Here is a 26,687-nt window from a genome sequence, read left to right on the forward strand (position 1 = left end):
TCCCTCGAAGGCAGCTGGGTGCCACGGCCAGCCTGCAGGCCTCGGGCTCTACACCTGGCTTTCAGAGGGCCGAGGCACGGGTGGGGGAAAGCAGACCACAAAGTCTGACAGCGCAGCTTTCCCCCTTGCTGCTGAGGGACGCGAGGCTCACAGGAGCTGCCCAGAGCCCCTGCCCCATGAGGGCGCGCCGCTGGCGAGGCGACCTGCGGGCCGCGGGTGACCGCGACTCCCGCTCTCCCGCCTGAGGAGAGCGAACTACAACTCCCGCCGTGCACAGCCGCACCTGCGGCCGCTCTGATTGGCTGCCTCCCCGCCTCCCCCGGCGTGACGGTGCGAGGTTGGCGGCGGCGGCGCTGCAGCCCCCCGCGTGTCAGGGGCCGGCGGGTCCCATGGCGGCGGCGGGCTGGGGGCGGCGCGGCGGCTCCGCGCTCCTGCGTGGGGCGGTCGGGGCAGCCCCGGGCCGCTCCTGCAGCTCCGGGGCGCCGGTGAGGGCTCCCTCTGCCGCGGCTCAGGTGAGCTGGGGCGGGGGGCGCTGAGGGGACCGGCCGGGGGGAGGGCTGCCAGGCGAGGCCGGACGAGTGGAGGGTTTGTGGCCGGCGGGGGGTGAGGGGCGGGGGACGCGGCATGGGAGGCGTGCGGCCGCCGGAGGTCGTGTGTGGGGTTTTGAGTTCCGGGCCGGTGCCTTGCTCTTGAAATTAAGGAGAGGTAGTTTGTGGAGGGGTGGCCGTGGTGAGCCAGGCTTGGCCCGGGGGGGTTCCCCTGCCGGGATCGCCTGCAGCGCAGGGGTTCGGCATGCAGCCGAGGGCGGGATGGGGGGGAGCGGGCGGGGAGGGGAAGCGAAACTGCCTCCTGCTTTTCTGATAGAAATACTTAATTTTGCGACCTGTCCCAGAGCGGTAGGTAATTTGTACGGCCAACGTGACTTGATGGTGTGTGCGTGTGTGTGGAGGGGAGTCGGCAAAACGCATAATATAATTCTGTGTCATTACTTTATTGAACTGTCACCTTTAGTTTGAAAGTAAGTAGGAGGTTCGGTCTCTTGGACTGAACCAGTTGTGTGTTCCTTCCCGGTCAAAAGAGAGATTACACAGCGGCATTTCATCTGCCTAGGTCAAAATCAGGTGGTTTTGGCAGCTTTCGGTGGTTGTGCTCCCGATGGTCACGTGACCTTTGCAGTGAACCTGTTTTGTTCCGGCACTGGTGTGAAATTAACACAGGTGTTCTCCAGATCTAGGTCCTCCTTGTTTAACTTTCCATCCCCCAGGTGGATTCGGTCTCTTGGTGTCCAAATGCAGGAGAAAACGCTGCACAGAAAGGCAAAGGTTCTGCAACTGCCTATCAGAAATAGGGCATGACATGAAGAGTAATCCCAGCTGGGACATGATTTATCGATTAACTTGCAAATGCATGGCTGGCTTTAACAAGCAGGAACTAAGCTAAAGCTAGTAGTGACGGTTTTTGTGTTGCCAGAATTGAATGCATTCACGACCACTTACTTACTTACAGAAAGTCAAATAGATTTGTGCTTTGCTTTATTGAATCCTTAGTTGGCTTGCGAATCTAGAAAAGTCATTAAGTTTCTCCCCACACCCCCCCCCCCCAACCATGTACTTTTTCATAAATTCTGACCAGAATTACTTTTAACTACTTTCTGTAAATAGAGTAGTTCTAACGTACATTCAGGAATACTTTTGAGAGAGCTTGATTACACCATCCATCTCTGAAAACCCTATTCCCTTAGGGGACGAAAGCCACAGTGGTTGGAAGAGTGGGATGGGTGATTTGTGCGTGTGGCATAGTAACTGTGACAAGTGTGCTGGGGCTCTGGCTGATACCCGGCAGGGCCTGAGAAGCGAGCTAATGCAAAAGCAAAGACAGTGCAAACTTAGCAAATATGCAGTGATAATATACTCATTGCTGCTTTCTGTTCTCGGTCTCTCCTGGGATTCATCTGTAGAGAGGAGCAATTAGCATTACAGCTATAGGGGACAGTGAAACGTGCTTTCAGATTACAGGATGTTCAAACATTCAAAACAATTGTGAAAACTGCTTGACTGTCTTCTAGGTTGGATCTGAAAATATTCATGGGTTCTGTTTAGTTTCATGATATTTCAGTTGGGTGTGGGGGGTGCAAAGGGGAGAAGAGAGCACTAGACTCTGTATTTCATCCCCTTTTAAAACAGTCGTTCCAGATGTGGAAGGAAGAACTCTGTAACTCGGGAGCTTCAGGAGACGACTAAAAGTCTGTATCCAAGGCCATCCGTTGTAACTCTTTGGGTTAGGTGACAAACAGTGGGGTCGGTACAGCTGCTGTGTTGGAATTGTGTAGTGAACTTATGTCCAACTTATGGCATTTTTAGCCTGTTCCTACATGCTGGTTTTTGAGACAGTTGGAGAATGTCTGTGTGGATGCTACCCATTCTGTATCCTGCATTTGCGCTCTGTCATAATACTGTCTATGAATGCTTGGTAAGGGGCTCCCTTCAGCAGAAACACTTAATAGCTTTTGTTCACGTTTTGGATGTCCATTAAGTCCTTATAATGTTCTCTATGTGAAATATGTGGTGAAAATTAATGTATTTATAGAAATGAAATTATATTGACCAGATAACCTGACTGGGCAAATCTGAGGCATGTCCATTTTGGAGGTGAAGTCAAATATACGTGGGAAGCTGATCTTAAATTGTTTAGAAATAAAACCCAGAACTTGATTGGCTTATTATTGGACTGGTTAGTCCACCTGTTTGAGCCTTTTGTTTGTATCTTAGTATTTAAGATACAGTTATCAGTCTCAGAGATGTGCGCAGGGTGGAGGCCCTTTTTCTAAGACTAGGTAGGGGCAGGTAGCAACAAGCACTCTGAAAGCAACGTCTTCATGGTTGCTTGGTCCTGTACAAGCATTTCTTGACAAATTCACAGTTCACAAAGCAAAGTCTGATGCCATCTTGTACACATGATGATACATGTCCAAATTATATTCTTGATTTTAAAAAAAATCATATAGGATTACATATTTCCACTACAAAACTGTGTTTTTCCAGTACAATAGGAAAAGTAATTTGCACTTCTTATTTTATTTTATTGTAAGCTGGAAGTTTACGTGCAAACCCCCAGCTCTTTGAAACAAAGGAAGTCTGTGAGAGGACTCTTAAGATAGTGAGGCTTGAGAGCAATAACATTGAGGAAATGAGCATTTTTTTATTTTTTTTTTAATTTTATCCTGCTGTAGATGTATCATTTCCAGTAAAGGTCTTCCGCATCCTGATACAAAGTTTTATTTCAGCTTCCTCCATCTGTCCATGTAGATGCTGTAATTCAAACATAACCAGCTGAAACTTTCTGTGGCGTCAATGAAGTCTTCGCCACTGGGATAAAAGGGAGAGCCCAGCTTGTCCAGAAAGACCTTGTATGGCCCTTATTCTTGGCCAGTCATGTCTGAAACTCTCTGTGTCCTGGAGCTCCATTTTGTGGGTAGCTGGTCAAAGTCCTTGAGCAGTGCTGTCTGTGCCAGCAACCAGAACTGTAGCATGCTGTTTGGGGTCAAATGTTGGGCAGCAGCTGCTGAGCCCTCAGAAAAACATTTGTCTTGGACTTCTCAGCTCAGACCTCATTCTGGCACTTGGCCTATTTAGACCCATTTCAGCCTCTGTGGTTGTCTAATTTCCAGGTTGAACAAGGACGCTATGTCACCGCTTCCCTACAGACTGGGGTATTAAAGGTGAGACATAAAACAGAAGAGCTTTTGCTGAGTTGTGTCCGTGATGCTGGCACAGCAGCGTTAGGCACTACAGTGAGGCGGCAGCACTGCTGCACAAACCCAACAGGATTGCAGGAGCTGAAAGAGCCAGAGGGTGCAGGAGCATGAACAGCATCATATGCATATAAGGTTGTGGTGGTCCCTGAGGCCTGTGCAGAAGAAGTGTTTGCAAGCGTTACTGATTCATAGTGCACAAATATCACTGGGGATAAGATGACGGTGGAAGGATAGAGCAAGTATAGTACTCGGTCTTCAGCTTGCTAAATAGATAAGAACTCTGTTCTCTTCCCCCTTGTGTTTAACTGAGCCTTTCCAGTATCTGTCAGTTTGTGGTGTTCCTGGTGGTTATTAATACCCCTGGTGACAGCTTCCAATTTTTTTTGTGTTGTTAGAAGAGTTCTCCTGGAAATCGCAGGTGAATTGGCAGGTCTGAAGGGTTGACAGCTTGTCAAACTATAGCTGCTAGGTGCAGTCATCTAAGCTCTCATTCTTTCAGCACTAGTATAGAACACGGGATTGACAGCCCAGAGAGTGAGACTGTTTTTTCATGGATCAGATAAAGCACACTGTGTGACAGGACATGCTCCTCCGATGTGCAGAAGTGTCTTCTGTCAACTATAGAGAGAGGAGAGTGGGGACTTGGGGATTATAACCATCCCTTTTGAGTGAAAAAGTTATGTGATTGGGCATTCATACATTAAAATACCAACAACCACTCATCTTTTCCAACTGCCGGGAACTGAATAACCTTTTCCCTGTAGCCTGGGAATTGTAGCAGGCAGCTTTTGCTCTCTGTCTGCTCTGATAGCTCTCACACAGGCTGCAAGTGACTAGGTCCAACCTCACCATTTTCTTCTACTTCAGAAAATTCTACTTACACGACTACCTGAGAGAGTGCTTCATCCTTGCCCTGAGGAAGACAGCTGAGTTTCCATCTCTTGTATTTGGCCTTCTCTGTTGATAAAAATATGAGTCAGTGCTGGGTGCAGTGGCAGTTTTGGTAATACAGGATCTGCTCCCACGGCAGCTCAAGCTGATGCTACTGAACTTCTCATGAGTGTTTCCTAATTCCTCCTTGCTGACATCAAACTGGATAGAAACTGAACTAACACCTTAAAAATTCCACCTCCAGTCATTCGTCCCTCCCAGACAAACCCATCTCTGTATGCAACAAGAAGTTGATGGAAAGAAGCTCTAGTTGCTCTGAAAACTTTTTTTTCTTTTCCCCAAGCCCAACACCCACTATTTTACAGCAAGAGAGCAAAAGTTAGTTACTTCCAACAGGAGCTTTAAAGTATACTGACACCAAGTGCTTGCTGAGTGCCTGTTCTTTTAATACTGCTTCTTGACAGTTCACTTCAGAGTAATTAATGAAGGGCAATATTATTCCTGCAGTAAGTCCTCTTTCTTTAGCTTCCTTGCCTCTAACAGCCGCACAGGTGGATGTCAGACCAGGAACAGAACCATTGTCTCCTGCGTCCCACTCCAGTGGTGGCTCCTTCCTGAAAACAGGAAATTACTTTAAGCATATTATTGTCCTTGAAAGTATGCAGTTTTGGCATCCATTACATACAGTCATTAAAGTCTCCCTCTCTTGCCTCCTTTCTGTCAGTGAGGACTGCTTCACTTCTTTCCATCCTCGTAATGCCCACTCTAATGGGGAGGCAGGAGGTTTGTACTGTTCTGTCTTCAAGTGCAGTGGGTAAGGAAGCCTGATCCTGAAAAGGTGCAAAAATCAGTTATTGAGAAAGAAACAGGAGAGGAGTGGTCCTACAAGAAGGGCTAAAACAATTTTAATAAGCATGGGAGTGCTTTCCCTCTCAAATGTGAACACCTTTGCAAAATAATAGGAAAGAGAATGTCAGAAACCCCACCAGGCTGGAAAGCAGTCCAGTTTTCAAGAAAAAAATACTTCTGTGTTGTGTTTTTTCTGAGTTTGGCATTATTTAAAATATTTTCAGATTTAGTCTGTTCAGGGTTGAGTTTTCTAACTGGGAAGAAGCAGAAATGAAGTCTGGATATTTAGGTGAGCTCTTTGACTTATACCGTGCTTGTATTCTGAGAAACTCTCACACTAAGAGCAACAGAGCCAGCATTTCTAACACGGCAAGCTCCCAAATTGCGATTTCTTGGGGTAGACTAAAGCTGTGCAGAGCTCACAAACAACCCGAGGTGTGCAGGCTGGAGGAGCATTTCTCCGGGGAGGATCAAAAACCAGGCAACTTGCCCTGCCTGTGCAGGCTGGAGAAGAGGGAGTGTGAGCGTGAGCAGCACCCGTGGCTGCAGAGGGCTGGCCACCTTTCCACCTTTGGTGCTGCAGGCAGGGAAGGCCAGGCCTGGGGAGGGCTGGCCTTGTGCCCCTTATCCCGCTGCTGTTGTGGCTACCCTACAAAACAGAAACTGAAAGAGATTGCTTTCTTCTGGCGGAAAAGCAATTACATGGAAACTAGTGCTGCGTGTTTATCAGGGGCAAACAGATGCTCTCTGGGCTTTGAAGCAGCCACTTTGTGTCTGCTGTATCTTCTCTAACCCCCCACTGCCAGGGATGTTCTCCGAGACCTTCTTATCGAACCACGAGGCTGTTTGGATCAAGAAGCGTAGTGGATTGTTTAAAAGCTAGTGGAAAGATCGTGCTGCCAAGAAAGACTGCTCCTGCTTATAAGTTTAGCAGCAGCTGTGGTGTTAGCACAGCTGGAGTTGAAATTGCTGCAGCTGTTGATGGCTGAAGCTGGGCCTTTCCCCAGATAACCTTTGCTGTCTGGCTGATCTGGTCACTGAGGGTGTCCTCTCTGTCTTCCACCCACCCTCAAATCTTTCTTACAAATGCATTCAGAATAAAATGTTTTGAGGACGCGTACCTGGGTTGTTTTAACATTTTAGCTGACCATTTTCCAGACTTCTTGCAAGGGCTGTTTTGAAATACCATGCAGGATTAACTCCTGTGGTTACTAGTGATGACCAGAGCCAGGGATATGATGGCCACGGCTCTGTGTGTTTCTGCCCAGTCCCTTGGCATTGTCCCATACATGCCAATTTTAGTGTGTCTGGAGATTTCACAGGTCTGTTTTTCACTAGATGGAAATCTTGACTTTTGCTTATTTAAGCAGTTTGAATACTAGCTAATGTGTCATTTTGTCCGGTTCCCCATTCTGCATCTTAAATTTAAGTGAAGACTTTTTTTAATCCTTTGCCTGCTGCAGCTACCAAGACAAGCCAGCACCATTTTGACTTGAGGCACAGTTCTGCAGATGATTTCCCCATGCCACCCCACGCCTCACTTTTTTTAGCTTTGGGAACCTGATGTATCCAGAAATGGTTTTGTATGTGCTCTTTCAATGGAGATGAAGTTCACTGTATGTCCAGGAATCCTTTAGCTTTCTTCCGGTTTTCTTAGCTGGCTATTAAGTGTCTGTATGTGGCTAACTAACAAGGACACAGTGAGAGTAGTTCCTTAAATTATTTTGATTCTGTTTTTTCTGTTCTGTTTTGTGATGCTGTGCAGCTGGCCTCTGTCAGAGTTATTAAATTGGCCTCCTATAAAATGTTAATTGTGATATAGTAGATGAAAAGGCACCACACTTGACAGGGTCTGGGTGAAGTTGTTTGCATGCAGTGCCTGAACCAAATGCCCACCAGCTGATTAAAGTATGTTTGTAAACCTTTGCTTCTCTGTAGTATTGTGATAAGAGTTGGTTCAGGTACTGCATGTTTCACTTAAGGTATTGAAATATTTTCCAAAAGTAGCAGAGTGGTTTCAGCTGTGTTTTATAGGTGTAGAAAAATAGAGATATAACATGGTAATTTGAAAGTCATGAGCTAATGGCAGTGGGACTCCCTGTGTTTAGACCTTGCTATAACCAATACTGTTCTGGTTAGTGATGTTTTAAAGTAGTGATGTTTTAAAGATGCTTGCTATGAACTTGAACTGTATTTGTTTCCAGTAACAACTACTAATTTGGCATATTTCTTTTAACACCTAAAGTGATCAGCCCTCATTCTGGAGGGCAAATGCTCAGTACTTCCTGAAAACTGTGTTGTTCTAGAATACATTACACTGTGCTTTAAAAAACCCAAAAATTGTAAATAGAAATCACTTTTAATATTCACTTCATTTCATGACAGTTAATAAATATGTTATTAAAATTATGAATCTTTTTATGCAGGCTTGAACAGGTGGAGTGTTCAAGATCATGCATTTCTCTTCCAGTCCCACTGTGCCCTTTATTATTTATCATATTTTATCTGAGACAAGCTTTTTGGAAGTATTCTGTTGTATGGATTTGGACAAGAACAGCTTGTTGGAAATATTCTTGAAGGAGACATCATGAAACATAATTGTACACACCAATAATTTGGTTTTGCTATTAACAGGATGTTATATCTTGCATATGAAAGTTGGTGGGGACACAAGCAGAGATGCAGAGTTTCATCAGCTTTTAGTTCTCGTGTACTGAAGTGCAGGCACCCTTCTATATGGTTTCATTTATCTTGAGGCTGCAGTGGGATTGGGTGGTCCTGGATCATTGATTCTGGAAAGTGAAGAAAAATTGAAAATTGAACAATTGAAAAAAAAGCTGCCTGCTATTTGCACAAAAAGCCTGAAGCACCTGTGGCTATATCTTCAAACGCACAGTGAAAATTGTAGTACAGTTCTGTGGAATTAAGAAGGGTGTGAAAAATAATCACTAAACAGCCAGGTTTGACCATAAAGACAAGTCATGTTTTTTTCTTGTGCTGCTGTCCCTGTGGGGAAAAATGGAATAATAATTATCATTTGAGTTCAAAGTTAATATTTAAACAACAAGTTGGTAGTGAGAATAACTATTCAAATGCTTGTTTTCCTTACAGGAATTGCAAAGCGCAGGAGGAAGACGCTTTCTACTGGAACATGCTGCGCCCTTCTCGGCTTTTTTGACGGACAGCTTTGGGCGTCAGCACAACTACCTGCGCATTTCTTTGACTGAGAAATGCAACCTCAGGTGTAAGTGTCTGCTTGTTTCTTGCAGAAAGCTTTTATACACCAGTAGTGCAAAGGCCAAGAATTGTGCTAGGGTACTTACTGCTGTGTTGGCCCTGTGCTGTTTCTTGTCTTCGCAAAGTAAGGGTTAAGGGTAGTCGAAGACTGATTTGGGGCTGAGTTGCTGTGGGGATGGGGAAGCAGGAGCAAGCCTTAGGGATGTGCCAGAGACTGGTGGGAGGGACAGGTATGGTTTGAATGATGCTGCTTGTGGATGTTTGTATACCATAGCCAAAGCGTGTGATAAGCATGAGTGCTCGTACCTAGGTATTGCCACAATTACATCTGCAAAATTTGTGGCAATGTTCCAGTACTTGCCAGTTCAGTTTGGTGGCTCTGTTTGAGTGCAGATTAGATAGAAATAAGATCAGCTTTTCCTTCAAAGTGGATCCACTGTAATTTTGAGACCAATCAAATCAGTCTTAGGTTTTCTTTTGAAGGAAAACAGGAGATGGGTTGTAAGATTTGGTGTATGGTCTTATCTGTATTTCGGAAAAGCAGAGTAATTTGACATCCATTAAAGAAAGTTGCACTTGGTGCATTTTTCCTATCAATATTATATTAACTGCTGCTGGTTATTTTTTCCCGTGTATTTCTGCATTCTTTGTTTCAGGTCAGTATTGTATGCCAGAAGAAGGTGTTCAGTTGACCCCTAAATCAGAGCTACTTACTGCTCAGGAGATAATCAGTCTAGCTAGACTGTTTGTGAAAGAAGGTGTGGACAAGATCCGGCTGACGGGAGGAGAGCCACTTATCCGACCTGATGTGGTTGATATTGTGGGTGAGTTCCCAATAAGTACACTGTGTTGCAAACTTGTTATATATTGATCCAAGAACTTGCTTATAACTATCTACTAGTATAATCCAACAACCTGAAGAATAATTATACATGAAATGACAGTGCTTTTTCCCAACATTGTGAAGTGCAGGATACTTCCTTTCAGAAAACTTCCATTTCTGTTCTTCTGCTTGGATGGAACTTCATGCTATAACAGCTGAACTTAGCATTGTCTTCATATTCAACATCTACTATAATAGTTTACAATAATGCAGCCTTGGGGTGAAAAATCAAGAATTGATGTGAACAACTCCTCACGGTGGAGGAAAAGCTGATAATGTGCTTACAAACAAAACAGGTTTTCTTTTGGATTTTTGGGGGGATGTGGTTTTTTTTTTTTTTTTGCTTCTTTGACAACAGATGTCATTTGCTTATCTTTGTTTAATAAGGAATGGTGTAAATGGCTATGTTTTTACAGTTATTGATGAAGGCTGTTACTTCAATGGAAGAAGTCTATCTCCTTCAATTGCTGTTGTGTTGACTGATTGTGCTTGGTTTTTTTTCTTGAGCCAGGTGGGGTTTTTTTCCCCCTGTCGAAAGCCTCGTATGTTATGGACATTACAAGAGCTTTGTGTAGTGGCAATATATTAAATTAGGCTATGTAGGTGGGTGTACTTTCATGGATTGTAGGCATCTGAACTTGTCTGTTTCTGCACATATACTCTTAGAAGTACTGAACATAAGAAAATGTTAATATGGAAGATGAAGTTCTTTAGAAGTAGAGTAACTGCCTAGTGATACACTGAGCTTTTAGTGCAGAAAACAGCAGGTCTCTTCTCCCACTCTATTTTGTTCAGGATTTGGAAGACCTTTACGGCCTTTTCCAAAGGAAGCAGCAAAGCCGTGTAGCATGTAGAACTGAACTGTTTATAGCTGTAAAAGGTATGGCTAGAGTGAGCTGGCTTGGGTCTCCTTGAACCTTGATTGTAAGGAGTCCTGAAACTGCACTAACTTCATCTTTTTGGAACTCTGGAATACCATTCTCTAGGGCATTTTACCCATGTACTATAGGTTATTTTTTATTTAGGATTGAGAGCACTATGTGCCTTTCAAGAGACCTTTTTCTTTCAAGAAAACATTATCTGTTTCTAGTAATAATAGGTATTTGTAGCTGGCTTTCGCCAGCCAAAAGGGGAGCAGATTTATAGAATAGGTTGTATTTTAAAATACAACCTAGCTTTAGAGTTCAGCATATAGCATTGTTGATTTTAAATCATTTACGTGCCGATGTCATCAGTTCAGTGCAGAACTCTCTTTCCTTTCTTGCACCTTTTTTGATTTATCTGTAGTAGCTGATGGCTTTTTGTACTCAACACAGCTACTTTGATGCCAAGGGTAAAAGTTGAGTAGCCAGATCACTGCAAAATAATTACCGTATTGCTGCAATTCTGAAGTATTGGTATTGGAAGGATAGAAAGATTAATTTTTTTTTTTGGTGTTTTACTGTGGTGATAGAATTCTCAAAGGTTTATTTCTGTGGTGGAAGGATGGAGATGGATCTCTGAACCACTGGGCTTTCATTATTCTGCCAGTGTTCTTGTTCACAGATGAACTTTGACAGATTCATAGCGATCGTTTTTAATGGATGACAATAGTAGTGAACTTGGGGTAAAGGTAATGGATGTTAAGGTGATTGTCCTGTTGCATTAGTTCATTCTGTCATGAATTTGTATTAGCCTGACTGATTTCTTTTTTCTAAGGCATATTGAAAATTAGCAAATTAAGTCTGTAAACGCTTTTTATCTTCTCAGGTTTTGGTGTTACTTTATGGTGCACAACTTTGGGATCAAGACAAAAATCTCAAAGTTAAGTAGATCACATGTAACAGCTGCAGGAAAACTCACTGAAGGGAAAACAATCTCAAAAATGTTTTCTGCAGAATTTGAGTTAGGCACCTCTATTGAAGCCATCTTAGCACAATGCACTGGTTTGGGCTTGGATAAAGTTGATCTGGATTTCTAGATGGTTTGTAGAAGCTGGCTACAATATCTCAGATGCTGAATAGGATTGAGATTCAAGTTAGGTTTGTTTTCAGGAAACCTTTCTCTTAAGCATAAATGGTCTGTGAAATACCAATAAAGTTCAAAAATATTAATGCTGGATTACTGTCTCTAATGCTCAAGCCTTTTTGTTTTTTCAATGAACAAATGTGATTTGAAGCTACTGTAGGAGAGTATGTTATTCAGAGGCCTGCTCAAGTTCTTTAGATTATTTCAAACCTTCTTTTAAGGCGTTCACATACACATTCACATTGGAACAGGTTACCCAGGGAGGTTGTGGATGCCCCATCCCTGGAAGTGTTCGAGGCCAGGCTGGATGGGGCTTTGAGCAGCCTGGTCTAGTGGGAGGTGTCCCTGCCCATGGCAGGGGGGTTGGAACTAGATGATCTTTAAGGTCCCTTCCAACACAAACCATTCTATGATTCTATAAACTATGACTCTGCAACTAACACTTGCTGAAAGCTAAATCGTGTCCTGGGGACTGCCGAAAACATGTTTTAGACTTTTCTGAAGCCAACTGATAGTAGAATATAGGATCAGTCTCCTTTGGGATACTTTAGTTTAAATTAGCACTGGGTATAAACTGTGTGATAGCTCCTTGTTATTAATAGTCTGAGAAGTACACATCTCCACTGACAAAATAATTTTTCATGGGGTAGGGGACAGACAGTTGGATGAGTTTTTATAGCAACATACACATTTCAAGAGTGAAGTGGTGCAGGGCAGACTTGTTAACTCATGTAATAGGAGATACACATACCTTTTCTGGACTTAATCAGGGGAAGTACAATTGAGGAAACGATTGGAGGAGAATATGTAAGAAACTTGTCTATTTTACAAGATGTTCCTGATCCTAAAGGAAAGAGTAAATGTAAAAGGGCTTACCTGATGGCTTGAGCCTGACATGCAAGCCTTTAGCGTCATGCCATTGAATTATAGCATCTGTTGTTTCCTTTTTTACTTGATAGTTTTATCTGTTGCTTTTGGTGATGATTGTTGCTAAAGCAGTGACCAAAGGTCAGCAAACAGACTTAACAGGGGTACAAGGTGAGTTACAAAATCTTTTTAATCCCTTTTGAATTTAGAGGTCAACAAGTCAAGAAACCAAGCAACTGCAAATGTTGTTGTTCTTAGCTTGCACAAATGAGGTAGAGTGTATTAATCTATTCTTTTTAACCTGTTGGCGTTAATGTTAACTGTCCATCTCTAATTTCTCACAGTTGGCTTCTATCCAATTTGTTATTACAGGTGGTTCCACATATTAGTGTATTTCCAGTGCCTCATCCTGTATTTTGTCCTGTCTGATGCATTGATAGCAGCTGCTGCCTGCACTAACTGACCTAATCAGCTGGTGCTACTTTTTTTAGTTTTTCCCTTTTAGGCTGCAGCATGGCTTTGGCTTTATTCAACGCCGTTATGCATTTGACGTTTCTAGCAATGAAGCCTGTATAGCAGCTAGTCTCTTTTTTTTTCTCTTTTAGGAGGTTTGTGTGTTCTGAGTCTGTAAATAAAAGTGGCGGTGTTCCTACTCTGTCCTCTGGCCATAGTGTGTATCCTATGCTCTCACAAAGACTAGGCTGCTAGTGGTAGCTAGTGTTAAATAATTTTTATCAAACTTGGGCCAGTAGCACTTGTCCTCTAGGAAGAGGTTATTCTTGGTCAGTGGGGAGGATTTTGAGAGGTGAAGGCCAGAAAAATCTAGTTCTTAGTTAAGATTGCTCTTTCGTTACAGCCCCAGGTTCCAAATGTCTTTACAGGGCTCCTAATCGTGTTGCAAAATGCTGCTGCTGTAAACTTCAGCATTTTTGGTGTGACCTGGCTTGTCCTATGCTGGAATTTTGGGCCCAGCTTAGGGTGAATACTTTGTGAATAGCTGGGAAATGAGATAAAGCAGAAGTAAAGCCCTTATCAACATGGACAAATAGAGGTAAAATAGGGAGGGAAGAAGGAACTATGAAATATTTGTGCTGTAATTAAAGCTGCCTCAAGAGTAAGGGTTCTTCAAATATTTCTCGACTAATTAGGGTGGAGGCTATGAAAGAAGGGAGGAGGGAAAATAAGAAAATTACTTTGCCATGGCTGTGCTTCTGCAAGTGGTTTATGAGGGGTTTTTGCTATTTGTTATTGTAGTGATAACTGGAGGTTTGAAAGCCTGCCTCTGGAGATTTGGTATGCTGAGGATTTCTGCGTTTGGCTTATGAGGAGGCAACTATTTTCTAAATCTTTATCTCATTATATTAACTGTTTCTTACGTGGTTTTCTTTTGTTAGCCCCTTTTTAGGGTCTTGCATAAGCCCTCTTCAATTGGCTGGCCTACCACTGTGGGTAATGGAAATACTTCAGTTGTCAAGTGCAAGCGTTTTGTCCCTTGCATGTTGTTGCCTTGGATTCTCTGTAATGGTCTAATACGTTGACCTTTTTCTGTTTAGTTAGGAGTATATGTGGTATTTCTTTCATCAGTTTCAAGTCACTACTGCTGGCAGCTACCTCTGGGTTAGAATTGCTTTTTGGTGAAGCATGGTAGGATAAACGTTACTAGATAAACGCAGCTAGTTCAGGTGCCAGGTGTGAAAGGGGTGGCTTGCTGCTTATTGTTGCAGAACGCAGAATTCAGTTTGCAAAGCAAGATTGAGGAAGGGGCGGCAAACAAAACCAGAGGCATTCTTCCAACAATAGAGAAGCTATTTACTTTAAGAAATGGAGAACAAAATTAGCGCGCATTTTCAGTGTTCTTTATAACCAATTTTGCTTGCAATAAGCTTTCATACATTTTGAAATGGATATGTGCTAAAATGGGTGTCTTAAACCAATACAGCTGGAAGAAGGCTGGAGCACTGAAGTGTCCATGTTTTCCTCACACCCTCAGTGATAGTTTTTTTTTGTTTGTTTCACAAATCTTCTTTGGGGTTTTCTGTGTAACTTACAGTTGAATTACTTCTTTTAAAGTGTTCTCTTTACTTCTTATCTCCTTAGGTCAACTGTACAAGATAGAAGGGCTTAAAACCATTGCTGTCACAACCAACGGGATCAACTTAGCCAGACTGCTGCCCCGACTGAAGGAGGCAGGACTGAATGCCATTAACATTAGCCTGGATACTTTGGTTCCAGCTAAATTTGAGTTCATTGTCCGGAGGAAAGGTACAGGCTTGTCATCTAAGGCAACTGCGTTAATACTTGCAGTAATGTTGTGAGTTGTTTCGTATGTCTTTCACACTCTGTTATTTTGGGAGGGGTGTGAATTGCTGTCCTTGTGAGGCCAGGAAAAGTAATCTGTACTAGCTTATTTGATAGTGACTTGTTTTCCTTCTTTCTGCAACCCTTAGGCAGGTAGAGCCCCTTTAGTTGGAGCTGGTGGAGTAAGAGATGCTCAGCTCGCCACAGTCAGTGGGACTGTGACTACAGCTGCCCGTAACTGTCTGGATCCTGATTAGTCATGGATATCAAGAGGACTCTTCAAATCTTGTGCTGATCTCGTGTGCTGCTATTCTTTAATACTTTTTTTTTTTAAAAAAAAAAAAGATGTTCCCGCTATAGCAGCCAGGGACTAAGATGCCACAGGAACTGAACTTCTTATCAGGAGTAGCAGCAGTTTCTGGAAGTTATATTTGGGGCATGCTAGCAGTGGTCTCACTTGTGATTAGTGATGTTTCCTACCTCCACTAATTTTTAATAGGAATAAGAAACATAAACTGTGCCTGAAGTCATTTGTGGAGGGTTGCTAGCTTTCTAATTTCTCTACGATTGAGCTAGTAAGTCCAAATGACATTTCAAAAATGCTTGGATGTGCCCAGTGTTACTGATTCTTGTTTAAATGAATCGACTTCATGGTTGGGCTTCCTTCCAACCTAAAACTGATTTGATCTTAATCATTCTATTTCTGTCCAGTAATGTAACTTTTGCAGTCTGTGAACTTCTAATTCAGACAAAACCTCCAAGTAGCCACTAGATGACGCAAGAACGCAAGATAAGTGTAGGGCAAGGGATGTTGAAATTTGGAATGCGGTGAGAAGTAATTTCAACATTTGAATCACTCCACTATCAAATCGAAGTTCTGCTGACAGGTGCACAAAGGTGTCCTTGTCTACAGTCTCTGTGGGAACACTTCTTCAGGTTTCTACATCATGGTGCAGAAATCTGCTCTTGTCATAAATCTGACTGGAGCATTATCCTTCCAGCATAGGCTATTGCATTAATCTGGTTATGTCATGGCACAGTTGGCTCCCAGAGAAGTATCTGGGAGTATCTAATCACAAGCAGGTGTTGACTGTGTTCTTTCCTTCTGCTTTCTGCATTTGAATATTACCTGGTTTGTGACATTCACTGGAAACAAGACCTTCCTTTGCTACTGATCCTCCACCTTCCTGAATTATATGGCCACAGCTCTTCATATCTGATTGGAAGCTGTTAGGAATGTGCTGCTTATAAAGTAAACTAAAATTTTGGGGGGGATGAGGGTAATTTTTATGTTTATAAATTTTCTCTTCCCCTCTTCCGCCTTTAAAGAAAAAAAGGGTCTTTAACCACAAAGAGAGAAATTACTCAGCTGAATAGCATTGAGAATGAACAGGGAAGTTTCTATGACTCAGTATTTCTAAGGAGGAGAATAAAGTCTCCAAATCATAGATAATGTTTTTTTAAAGTGGAGATCAGGTGAAAATAGTAATGCTGAGTTGAGATTTTTTTTTCTTTTGTTAAGGGTTGAAATTATGTAAAAATACTGCTATTGTTTTTGAGGGTTTTTTATTTAATAGGAGATTTCCAAGTATGGAATGAGCAGAGAATAAAGTGCCTGCCCTACTGTGCTACCCAGTCTCCTGTGGCAGTTCCAGAGGCGACAAGATATAGCTGTATTAAGGTGAGAGGGATTCCTGGTCTTGGACTCCTACAGGCTGGTAACTTCTGTGGAAAGCAAAGGTTGCATCTTATTATGGAGATAACCAGGAACTCGAGAAAACTTGGAATCAGTTTTTCTGCTCCTCTGAAAACTCATTCTAGTGTTTTAAGAAGAGGCTGGGATTTTTGTACCTGTGGTGCAGGTGACCTGCATTACACCGGCTTTTATTCCCAAATGGCTAGGATAGAGGGAATGACTGAGATGATCATAGATTTCATTGTGTGAAAGCATACTAGAGGACCATAACTATTTCTACTTCTACCCATTTACCACTTTCTAAGGGATGAGCGAATGAAAAGTACTTTCTTGCAGGTAGCCATTCTAGCCTGTTTCACAGCCTGTCCCTTCTTTTTTATGCAGTACAAGGAAAATGAGAAAATGCTGTACTGTAAGTGAATCATTAAATGTTGGCTTTAAGCCTTTCTTCTTGTAAGGATTAAATGTTGGGAGGTGTTGGCCCACATAGGATTGTTCTGGATGTGTCTAAGGTTCTCTGCGCTTTAAAGTTGGCTGAAGTTATGATTTCAGAAGAAATCTAAACTGATGAAAATATTAAAATTTTTCATTGTGTGGAAGAGCAGAAGGGTTGTCGCTTTGAAATGTCAAGCAAAAACCTCGGAGAACTTCTGAGCCTTGACAATATTTCCTGACACAATGACATCTAGTATTCACTTCTGCTCTAATATTTTGAAATGTTTTGGTTTTATTCTTTTTGTTGTTCCATTACCACACAAGGACTTTGATCTAGAAGGATGTTTCAATAAGTATGGCAATACAAATGAACTCCTAACAGCTTTCCATGAAAAAAAAAAACAAAACCAGAAAACAGTTAACATCAAAATATGAAATGCAGCTACAATTTACTTAATTTTTTTAATTGTAACTTAGAACTTTTATTTTAAATTATCACCCTGTCCCCAAAATATTTTAGTGGAAACAAGGTCATAGTTATTGTTCATCAGAATAGCTTACTTTTTTGTTTTGTTTGTAGAGATTTTTTGCTAGCTGTTCTGAATCACGCTCTTGTGCTTGTGTGGCAGGAGGTAAGAGGCAGGAATGGGAAGGATATTGAGTGAGAGGCATTGCAAGCTGTAACCCTGTTCCGTACCTCTACAGTGAGCTGAGCCCAAGCACACGAGTATTCAAACGTGCAGAGTTTTTGATCTGCTGCTTGCTAATAATTCCTTCCTGGCCTTTTCAGTTCAGTTTCACCTTTCTGCACTCTTGAAGTCGCACATAAGGTTTTCTGAGCTGTTGCAGATCTTTTTGATCCCATTTGTGGCTCTGGGATGTGCTTACAGCAATGTATCATTATCTATGTTGTCACATTCTGCCTGCGAACTTGCTTAATTGGAATGAAAGCTACCACGGGTGCTGCAAACTTCCTGGGCACACGCAAAATAAGTAGGTGATGAAGGAGCAGGGTGACAAGTCATAACTTCAAAGAGTTGCTTGCAAGAGTTATTTCACTGTCTTCTCCTTGCTCTTCACCTCTCCTTTTGCAGCCAGTGTTAGGACTGGCTTATAAAACGGTTAGCATCTTCCACTTTTGTGTGTCTATGCTTTATTATGCCTTTACCAGCCAGAAAGTCGTTAAGTGAAAGTTTTGTGTGTCTCTTTCCCCCCCCCCCCCCCCCCCCCGATCTTGAATGCATCCGATATTAAGTATGCACAGAATATTATCGAGTTATTGCTTATTTCTGGTAAAGCACCTACAGATTCATGAAGTTACGATCTCTTCACTAGAGAATCTGAGTTTCCAGTAGGTAAAAGGTAGGGAAAGGTGGGTGACAGATCTAGACAGGAAAACATACGACTAGGAACAGCACAGGGATTGTCAGCACAAACTTCTGGAAGATACCGCCCTTTTACTAGCATGTGTAAAGTAGTCTTCAACAGCAAATACAGCTTTGGAGGAAGGAGCTCAGTCTCATACAGTGTTTGGTCTCTCACACCAGAGTTTAGCGTGCAGAACAGGAAGGGAACTTAGTCTAGTACCTGACAGGGTAGGAGAGAGACTCACAAACACGGTGCTGGCAGCTGAGCACACACCCACTCACCAGAAATGCGTACCCAGAGCTTGGTAGCTTGGTCTCTCATTCTCGCTGCTGTCACCTTTTTTCTCTGCCAGCTGGTGAGTGTTGCAGGGAAGGAATAATGCGTCAAATCTAAAATTGATATCTTGCTGAAAGGTCTTAACTTTGTTTAAAGTTGACAGAAGGTGTGGTTTGAATGAGATGACTAAGAGGCTTTCCTAAAGGCCTTTGGAATTCCAAAATTGCATTGTTGCTTTATTTTACTTCCAAATTTAGGAGGTATGTGTAGGGGTGAAGATACTTGTGCTAAATTAACTATATCTTTATGTCTGGGAGCAGCTGACAAGTGTAGGCCACACTAAATGGTAGGGTGAGATTGGGCACATCATTCCTTGAAATCACTGTAGTTTTTGAGATCTTTCGTTTGTTTTCAAGGGTCAAAGGCCAACTGAATTGCTTTCCTAAATGCTCTTATCTCTCCCCCCACACACCATGTTGTGTTCACCAATTTCACATGTTTAGTTATAAAAATTATGATCCTGTAAAATGTTCCCTATTATCTTTAAACTAATGGATAGTCAGTAGCTTTGGGAAGCCAATTTTATATCTGTAGCCAGGGATGAACGGGGAATCAAGGAGCTTTTGTTTGTTACTCACCCCACTCCCTTCCATACACACTTCAGAAAGATCCTTTTAAAATTCACGTAGCAATATTGCTGTCTGACTCAGAACAGTGAGATTCTGCCACTTTAGCGAAGACACATGTGCCATTATTATCAAATAAACATTAATTTATTATTCTTTCTTTATTGCATATGAAGGCAGTTCACAAATGCTTTCCGCTTCCTTTAAGAAGAATGTAACACAAGGCAAAGCTGAGGTATAGGGAAGTGGAGAATCATATGCTAATGATACATGGATGTCCAAAGATGCAGAAAGGCATACCAGCAGTTTTGACTACCCAAATACCAGTTAAAAAACTTTATCTCACTGACTTGACACTGGCAGCCTTTGCAGGGGGATAGTGTAGAATTGAAGTCTTTACTTGCAGCTCTTCTTACTTGCAGCCTTGTCTACTGAATCTGTAGATTCTGTCATCTTTTTGTCTTGTACTTAATAACCTCCTTTTGCATTCTGTTTTTAAACAACAAAAATAATATTTTATTCTTTTTATATCTTAGGCTTTCACAAGGTAATGGAAGGGATCCACAAAGCCACTGAACTTGGCTACCGTCCTGTTAAGGTAAAGCCAGTTAAACTGTTGTGTTTTACCATATATTGTGATAAAAGATACAGACCACCTGATGAGGAATTTACTATTCACACACAGAATGGTTAGAGTTGGAAGGGACCTTAAAGATCATCTAGTTCCAACCCCCTGCCATGGCCAGGGACACCCCCACTAGGTGAACACTTCCAGGGATTCAGCACTGACAACTTCCCTGGGCAACCTGTTCCAATGCCTCACCACCCTTACAGTAAAGAATTTCTTCCTGATATCCAAAACTGAAGAAAAATTTTAGTAGAGTGAAGATCACATGAAGAGGTAAAGGGGGAAATTCATATAATCTCCTTGTGCAGCTGAGGGCACAGGTTCATATTGCCACAAAGCCCTGCAGGCTACAGGGTGGTCCTGCTCCATGTTTGCCTCTTCTTACTCCCTCTATCGATTTGGTGCTTGTCTGACCCAGCTGTGAACTTGGACAAGGGGGTTAACAGGCAGACAACTACCCTACAGAAAGATGTTAATTTTCTCCTGGTTTATATCTCCTTCATCTGCTTACAGCAGACTCTGATGAGTGCTGGTGTGAGAGAGAGGGAAGGGGAGTCCCCCTTTGGGGGTGCAGGTGGACCAACTTAGCTGCAACAGGAAACTTCACCCTAACTCAGCTGTTTGTAGTTTTGCAGCTGTGTTTCCTTTCAGTTTCACCAATGTTTTGGGAGTTCTATTATGTTTAAGCTGTTTAGGCTACACAGCTATGAAAAACACTTGACATTAAATGGTTTTAGGCTTCCCTGACAGATCTTAAGGATCATCATGCACGATGCTTGGACGCACAAGTCTGCCTTGCTAACAGGGAGTGTTGTAGCAACTGCCCAGCCATCTGTTGTTCTTGAGTTAAAGCAGAGAGGACCCGTGGCTCCAATGATGATATTTTTTATGACGGAAGTGCAGAAAACTCAGTTTTAACCTCTTTTTGGAGGAAGGCAGAGCTAGTCATCCTGCAGCCTATGGTCATGGAGTGCGCTGTGAACCCTTCCTGATCTGGGGCATTTGCTTATGATCTGTCAAAAAGAGTGCTCCAGAAGGTACCCTGGCAGTCCTTTTACAGAAGCCGTACAACATAGGACTGGGGAGTGGAGTTGTAATTTTAGACAGTGAAAACTGCCATACCTTAGATGGCTAAGACGATGCCTTTGTTACCTAGCTTTTATTAGTTTTTCATTTAGCAAGGCAACTTTAACAACTTTAGTTAGATTGAATGCAAAAACTTACAGGCAAGTTTGGCAGAAATTATCATCTATACCATTTCAATCCTGCTAACTTCCCTCATATTGTCTTTAAAAAAAAAAAGCAAAACCCAAACTTCTTTCTATCTACCTTGCCTTCTGCAAGGACTATGAAACCTTGTGTAAGAAGGAAGAAATTCATACTCTGCTCGCTAATTTCAGGTGTCTGCTTTTCCGGCAGGTAAACTGTGTGGTGATGCGAGGCTTCAATGAGGATGAACTGCTGGGCTTTGTGGATTTCACAAAGGATCTGCCCCTTGATGTACGGTTCATAGAATACATGCCCTTTGACGGTAAGCAGTCCTGCTTTCAGATTCTTCCTGGCATGGGGTGTGCCTTGGGCACAGGTGAATCTGGTGGTTATTCACCCCATGGGCTTGTCTCTGGAAGTTTTGGTGAGCTCTTTCAGGGAATTAGGAATTGACTTAAGTTCTATGTTGTGTTTTTTGCAGCTTATCTGTCTTCCCTTAATAAGCTGGAGAAGGATTAGTAGCAGGATTAGTTGGGGCTGGGACACCTACAGGGAAAACAGATTTTTGGAGAACGTAGAGGTGGTTCTTTGCTAATTAAAAAAATAAAATCGACAGTCTGAAGTTATGCTGGCTTTGTTAATTCCAGGCAATAAATGGAATTTCAAGAAGATGGTAAGCTACAAAGAAATGCTTGATACAATTAAACAGCGATGGCCTGAATTGGAGAAATTGCCTTGTGAAGCTTCCAGCACAGCCAAGGTGGGGATAGACAAAGAATACGAGAAATGTACCCCACATTCTTTCCCTGCCCTGAATCCCCAAATTCTCCCAAGTTTAATATTTATATTTGACGAGCAAAGTAAAAAATATCTTGGTGGAGTAGTTCTGGGATTTTGGTCAAGCTGCCTGCATGTGATTTGACTCGTATTAAACACTGGTCATAATCTTTACCTCTAGAAATACAATGTCTTTACTAGATGCCTTGGTCAGATATAAAGAATGGCAGGCTTGTATCCTGTATGTACAGCTTTTGAAACTCTTGTCAGTCTATGTCTGTTTGTCTATGACTGCATGTTAACGAGCCTGATGAAATAGTTGTTCAATGAAATAACAGTATTGCTTTAGAGTGTCACATGAGGGATTTCTAGCCTACATAAATCTATAGCTCATGGCTAATTAATTAAGAATGTGCCTACTGGCATCACCTGTCAGTTGCTGACTACAAGAGCAAACATATAACAACTTTATGAATATCCAGGAACAGGGCAGAATAGATGGGAACACTGACAAAGCTGATTTTGATTTTTTTTATTATTATTAGTAGTAGTACTATTATGATTTTGATATTGATTTCCCCCCCCCCCCCCCTTCTTGTGTGACCTTAGAACCGAAAAAAATATGCGTTAAAATGCCTTCTGGTCTTTGGGCAAGTGGAACTTTAAAAGTGAGGAGTCTATATTTGACTCTCCTTTTTTCTCGTCTGCATTTCTTTAGAGCTATAAGGTGCCACATTTCCAGGGACAAATCAGCTTTATCACCTCCATGTCAGAGCACTTCTGTGGATCCTGCAATCGGCTGAGGATAACAGCAGATGGGAACCTAAAGGTTGGTAGTGAAACATGATTCTCTTTGCTTTCATGCAGCCTTTCTTTCCTTAAAAGTAGCTGGGATATAAAGTAGGATGGAAAGGTGGGTAATTATTACCAGCTAACTCCAGTTTATCTGTCCTGTATGTATTCTTGTTCAAGCTTCTTGGGCTGTTAGGGAGATGTTACATCACCTTTTTTTCGTTTCTCTGTTTTGCTAACATAGTTAACTTCAATTGTAAAACATGGTTGCAAGGCCAGTAAATATAAACATTTATTTTAATCTTTGATTGAAAATCATCTTAACATGTGACAAGCAGATGATTTCCCATTAAAAAGGATCCAAGCAGCTGTGAGAGCTTGGCTTCGGTGTTCCACAAGGATCCTGTCTTGTTTCACCAGACATCTTCAAGCAACTCTTCTGCTTCAAGAGAGGGGTTGTACATTTGCTCAACGGCTGTTGAAAGGGGAGGGATAACCATTTCCTGCCACGTTGAAACTGGCAGTTTCTGGAGGAAAAATTAAAGTTTTCAATTAAAAATTGGCACTTATGCATTGTCACCTGATATTGACAACAGCTGTGCTGCTGTCTCATGTCAGATGACCGAGGCAGCCTGAAGGCCCAATGAGCTTGGGTTACATAAATGTCCCAGGCTGTCTGTCTGTGTACATGAACAGAGAGAAAGAAAACAATCTCCATAAACGTTCCCTTTCTTCAATAGGACAGGTCTCTTCAAAAGTCTTTACTCTGAGGTTAGTACAAAATACTTGTAAAAGCCATTTATTGTTATTTTCTCATTTCTCCTCTTTTGTTTCCTTGGGTTGGCTGCAGGTGTGCCTTTTTGGGAATTCAGAAGTGTCCTTGAGAGATCACCTAAGGTCAGGTGCCTCAGAGGAAGAGTTGGTTCAAATCATTGGAGCAGCAGTGGGCAGAAAAAAGAAACAGCATGCTGGTATGTTTGTTGTGCTTGAGAAACAACAGCAGTGGCTAGGGAAAACAATGGCCTGGTGCTGTGGGGTGCATTGACTTGCCAGGAGAAAGAAGGAGGAGCTTCTTGAATGAAGCTACGTTAACTCAGGAAAGAATTTTCCTATCTGATAAGAGTATTATCCGGTAGAAAGATGGTAACCTACTAGTCCTGCAGTTACTCCAAAATGTGGATGTCAGTTTGGAGTCTTCAAACCTTCCACATGAGCTAGAATCCAGTCCATCTAAAAGTCTTTCAGACAACTTTTGTCTTCAAAGAGATGCAAATACCGCTGCTCATGATAACAACAGCAAAGCATAAAGCTAAGCAAAAACTGATGGAGTTGTACTGGATCCCTTTTTTCTTAAAACTAATTTGTTGTAAAATAAGTACTAAAGCTAAATTGAGCCGTCAGTCTTAACTACTGCATTAACATTTTTCTAGAAGTGTTAAATGTATTTTTGGGTATGCAGAAATTTGTAGCCACTCACTAGTGGTCTGTGTCATGTCGCGACACAAGGGCCATGACAATGCAGTCACATCATCAGACTGCGTTAGTCTTTTCTGAATATATAGTGATATAAACTATATTTCAGTCACATCTGACCCTAACCATATTTTCGTAATCTGGCTGCAGCTGGGAATGCTGACTTCTTGTACGTGAACTGACTTTATGATCATGGAATAGTCCCCTTTACACTAAAAATACGCTTTGGCCCTTTTTGTTCTCTTGCAGATTCTGCCAGATTACCAACACTTGGTTTTGCCCTTTTCCATGATGTATAAAACAAATTTAAAAGAGGCTTTTAAATCTGAGCATAGACTAACTTGCAAAGTACATTGGTCTGACCCCCATAAAATAGTGCCTTGTAAACATAAGGGACAGGATGGAGAGATTTGTTCCTTTTCTTTTAGAGCATTCATTTCTGAATTTCTGATTTGGGAAAGTAAGGGGTGGGCAGGGGGAAGAAGAGTGTTCACCCCTCTAGTAAAGGCATTTTGCCATCAGCAGCATTTACCTGACATTGTTTGCCTTCTTCCCATTTGTATTAATCCAAGTGATGTCCTTGGGGCCTTCTGGGATTGGACTTCTTTGAACTGGAGCACTGTTAACAGCTTATCCATAGAACTAGTACAGTTAAACGCAGTCCCAAGTTATTTGAGTTCTGTAGTAGGCAGACTGTAATTCAGATTATGAAAAGCTTTCTGGGAAGGGGGTCTACAGCGTGATAGACCTATAGCAGCTGGATGCTCAGAGACTGTGGCAGCCACGGTTTTAAATAATACCATGGTAGATTCCCCCTCCTCCAGCTCCCTCAGTCTTTATTTAGCTTTGGTTTTCCTAGCATGCAGGTTGCACCGTGGAGAGCAGAAAACTAAATATATAAACCAGATGCATGACTTAAAACCTAAAAAGCTAGGATTTTTATGTGTTCCTTATTTTATTTCTAGGGATGTTTAACATTTCCCAGATGAAAAACCGGCCAATGATCCTGATTGGTGGGTGACAAATCAGTACGTAATAAACATACAATGATTTTGTTTGGTTTTTGACTTTTGGGGGAGCAGAGTGGATTGGGCTTTTAAGTCTAATTTATCTTTGGTTTGGGCTTAGGTTTTGACAAAGAAATAGGTTTCTTGCAGTTATGGTTAACATGCAGAAGTGGAAGAGGGGGAAAGGTTTAATGTCCCTACCAAGCCTTATCCAGTCTTCTGATTGACAACACGGGTTTTGTTTTCTCTAATTTTGAAAGTTTATTACATTTTCCAAAGGGATCACTAGCTTTCCTACCTTATTTCCTCTTTGCTTCCTTTGTACTTAACGAGAACAGTACATTAACTTGAAAGGCAGTTTGGGGTGAGTTTTATAAACATAAAGGATACGGGATGGACTTTTATCCCTGGATTAAGACATTCATCTTTGCCTATAATATATAGAGGCAGTAACCTGATAGAAATCCAAGTTTTTCCACCTCACTACTTCTGTACTTCAGAATCTGAAAGCTGGGCCTTCATTCTTTTGACATGTCCTCTTATTGCTGCAAAGTCTCAGAACATAACCATGAAAACTCTAGTATCTGGGATCTGACCGGTCCTATAACCGAGAGCCTTTCTTCTCCTTGTTGTGTCTACTGAAGTTGTTTCTAACTCTCCCTTCTGCTTGATGCTCTCTTCATGGGTGATACAGCACTGCTGGGGTTCTCTTACTGGTTTTTCACATCTCCTTAACCGTGGTTTTACCTCCTCCATGCCTACATTTCCCTGTTCTGTAAGATAGCTATCTATCTTCCCAAATACCTTTTTTCTTCCTTAGATTGAAGAAATGCTTGCAAAATTTAGCATTGTGAGATTGTTTTTCTGTTGTTACTTATCAACAAGGAAAAAAAAATGCAGCAAGGGTAGAAGAGATGAACGTTATATTTCAAAGCCAAACTCTCATCTTCCCATTGATGGTCTAGAGCAGGTTAGCTGCTGCGCAGCTTAAAACACAGCTTTTAAAACAGTTACCCTTGGGGAGGGTAACATGCATTAATTTGCGGTCTTTGCTACAGGTGATATAACTGCTCTCTCTCTTTTTTTTTTTTTTTTTTCTTTTAAATAAAGACCCTAGTGCTTGTATTTCTGTTGCCTTTATTAGGAAATAGGATCTACAGGGGTCTTTTAAACATAGGTTTTCACTGGGAGTATTTTTTTTACTTGATGCCCCCCTTTAAAGGACCATCATTTTCCACGTTGAGTTTTAGAGCGAGTGGATTCAGTAGTGCAAGATTGTGTCTCTCAGTTTGCTTCTGCATTTCGTATTTGGCCACTGCTGTATTGTGTTCCAGGAAGAAAAAGGACCCTTTGTTTATAGTGTGTATTGACTTGCTGCACGAGGGAAAGTTTTCTGGGTTTTAAAAAAAGAGGAAAAATACTATGTTAAACTCTTGCCAGCTCATTGGGACCTACATAATTTTTCAAGATGCCTTTGAAAGAATCCCCACGCTCCAAAGTTAGCGTTCATAGCAATGTTTGGATGTTTACAGACCACATCCATCCAATTTCCTTTTGAAAAGTGCTTTAACATTGTCTGATGTACAGTGAAAAAGAGGCAGCCTCTCCAGGTCT

At 41.9% G+C, this 26,687-nt stretch overlaps 1 protein-coding gene across 5 annotated transcripts in view; it reads left to right on the plus strand.

The window, feature by feature from the left end:
• Positions 1–317: 317 nt before the first annotated feature.
• The window catches only part of MOCS1 (molybdenum cofactor synthesis 1), a 32,324-nt gene continuing 5,954 nt past the window's right edge, over positions 318–26,687 (plus strand). Inside the window, exons 1-10 of one of the 5 annotated variants that reach the window (XM_074579695.1) lie at positions 318–512; positions 8,606–8,738; positions 9,388–9,555; positions 14,559–14,750; positions 19,724–19,785; positions 21,235–21,346; positions 21,672–21,784; positions 22,520–22,630; positions 23,444–23,564; positions 25,032–25,079. In XM_074579695.1, coding sequence (XP_074435796.1) covers positions 390–512; positions 8,606–8,738; positions 9,388–9,555; positions 14,559–14,750; positions 19,724–19,785; positions 21,235–21,346; positions 21,672–21,784; positions 22,520–22,630; positions 23,444–23,564; positions 25,032–25,079 — 1,183 coding nt within the window. In that variant the 5' untranslated portion in view covers positions 318–389. Of the gene's footprint in view, positions 513–8,605; positions 8,739–9,387; positions 9,556–14,558; positions 14,751–19,723; positions 19,786–21,234; positions 21,347–21,671; positions 21,785–22,519; positions 22,631–23,443; positions 23,565–25,031; positions 25,095–26,687 lie in introns of all 5 variants that reach the window. The other 4 variants (XM_074579699.1, XM_074579696.1, XM_074579697.1 and 1 more) reach the window with 4 other exon arrangements.

This window comes from Larus michahellis, chromosome 3 (assembly GCF_964199755.1).
Source record: "Larus michahellis chromosome 3, bLarMic1.1, whole genome shotgun sequence".
NCBI lineage: Eukaryota > Metazoa > Chordata > Aves > Charadriiformes > Laridae > Larus > Larus michahellis.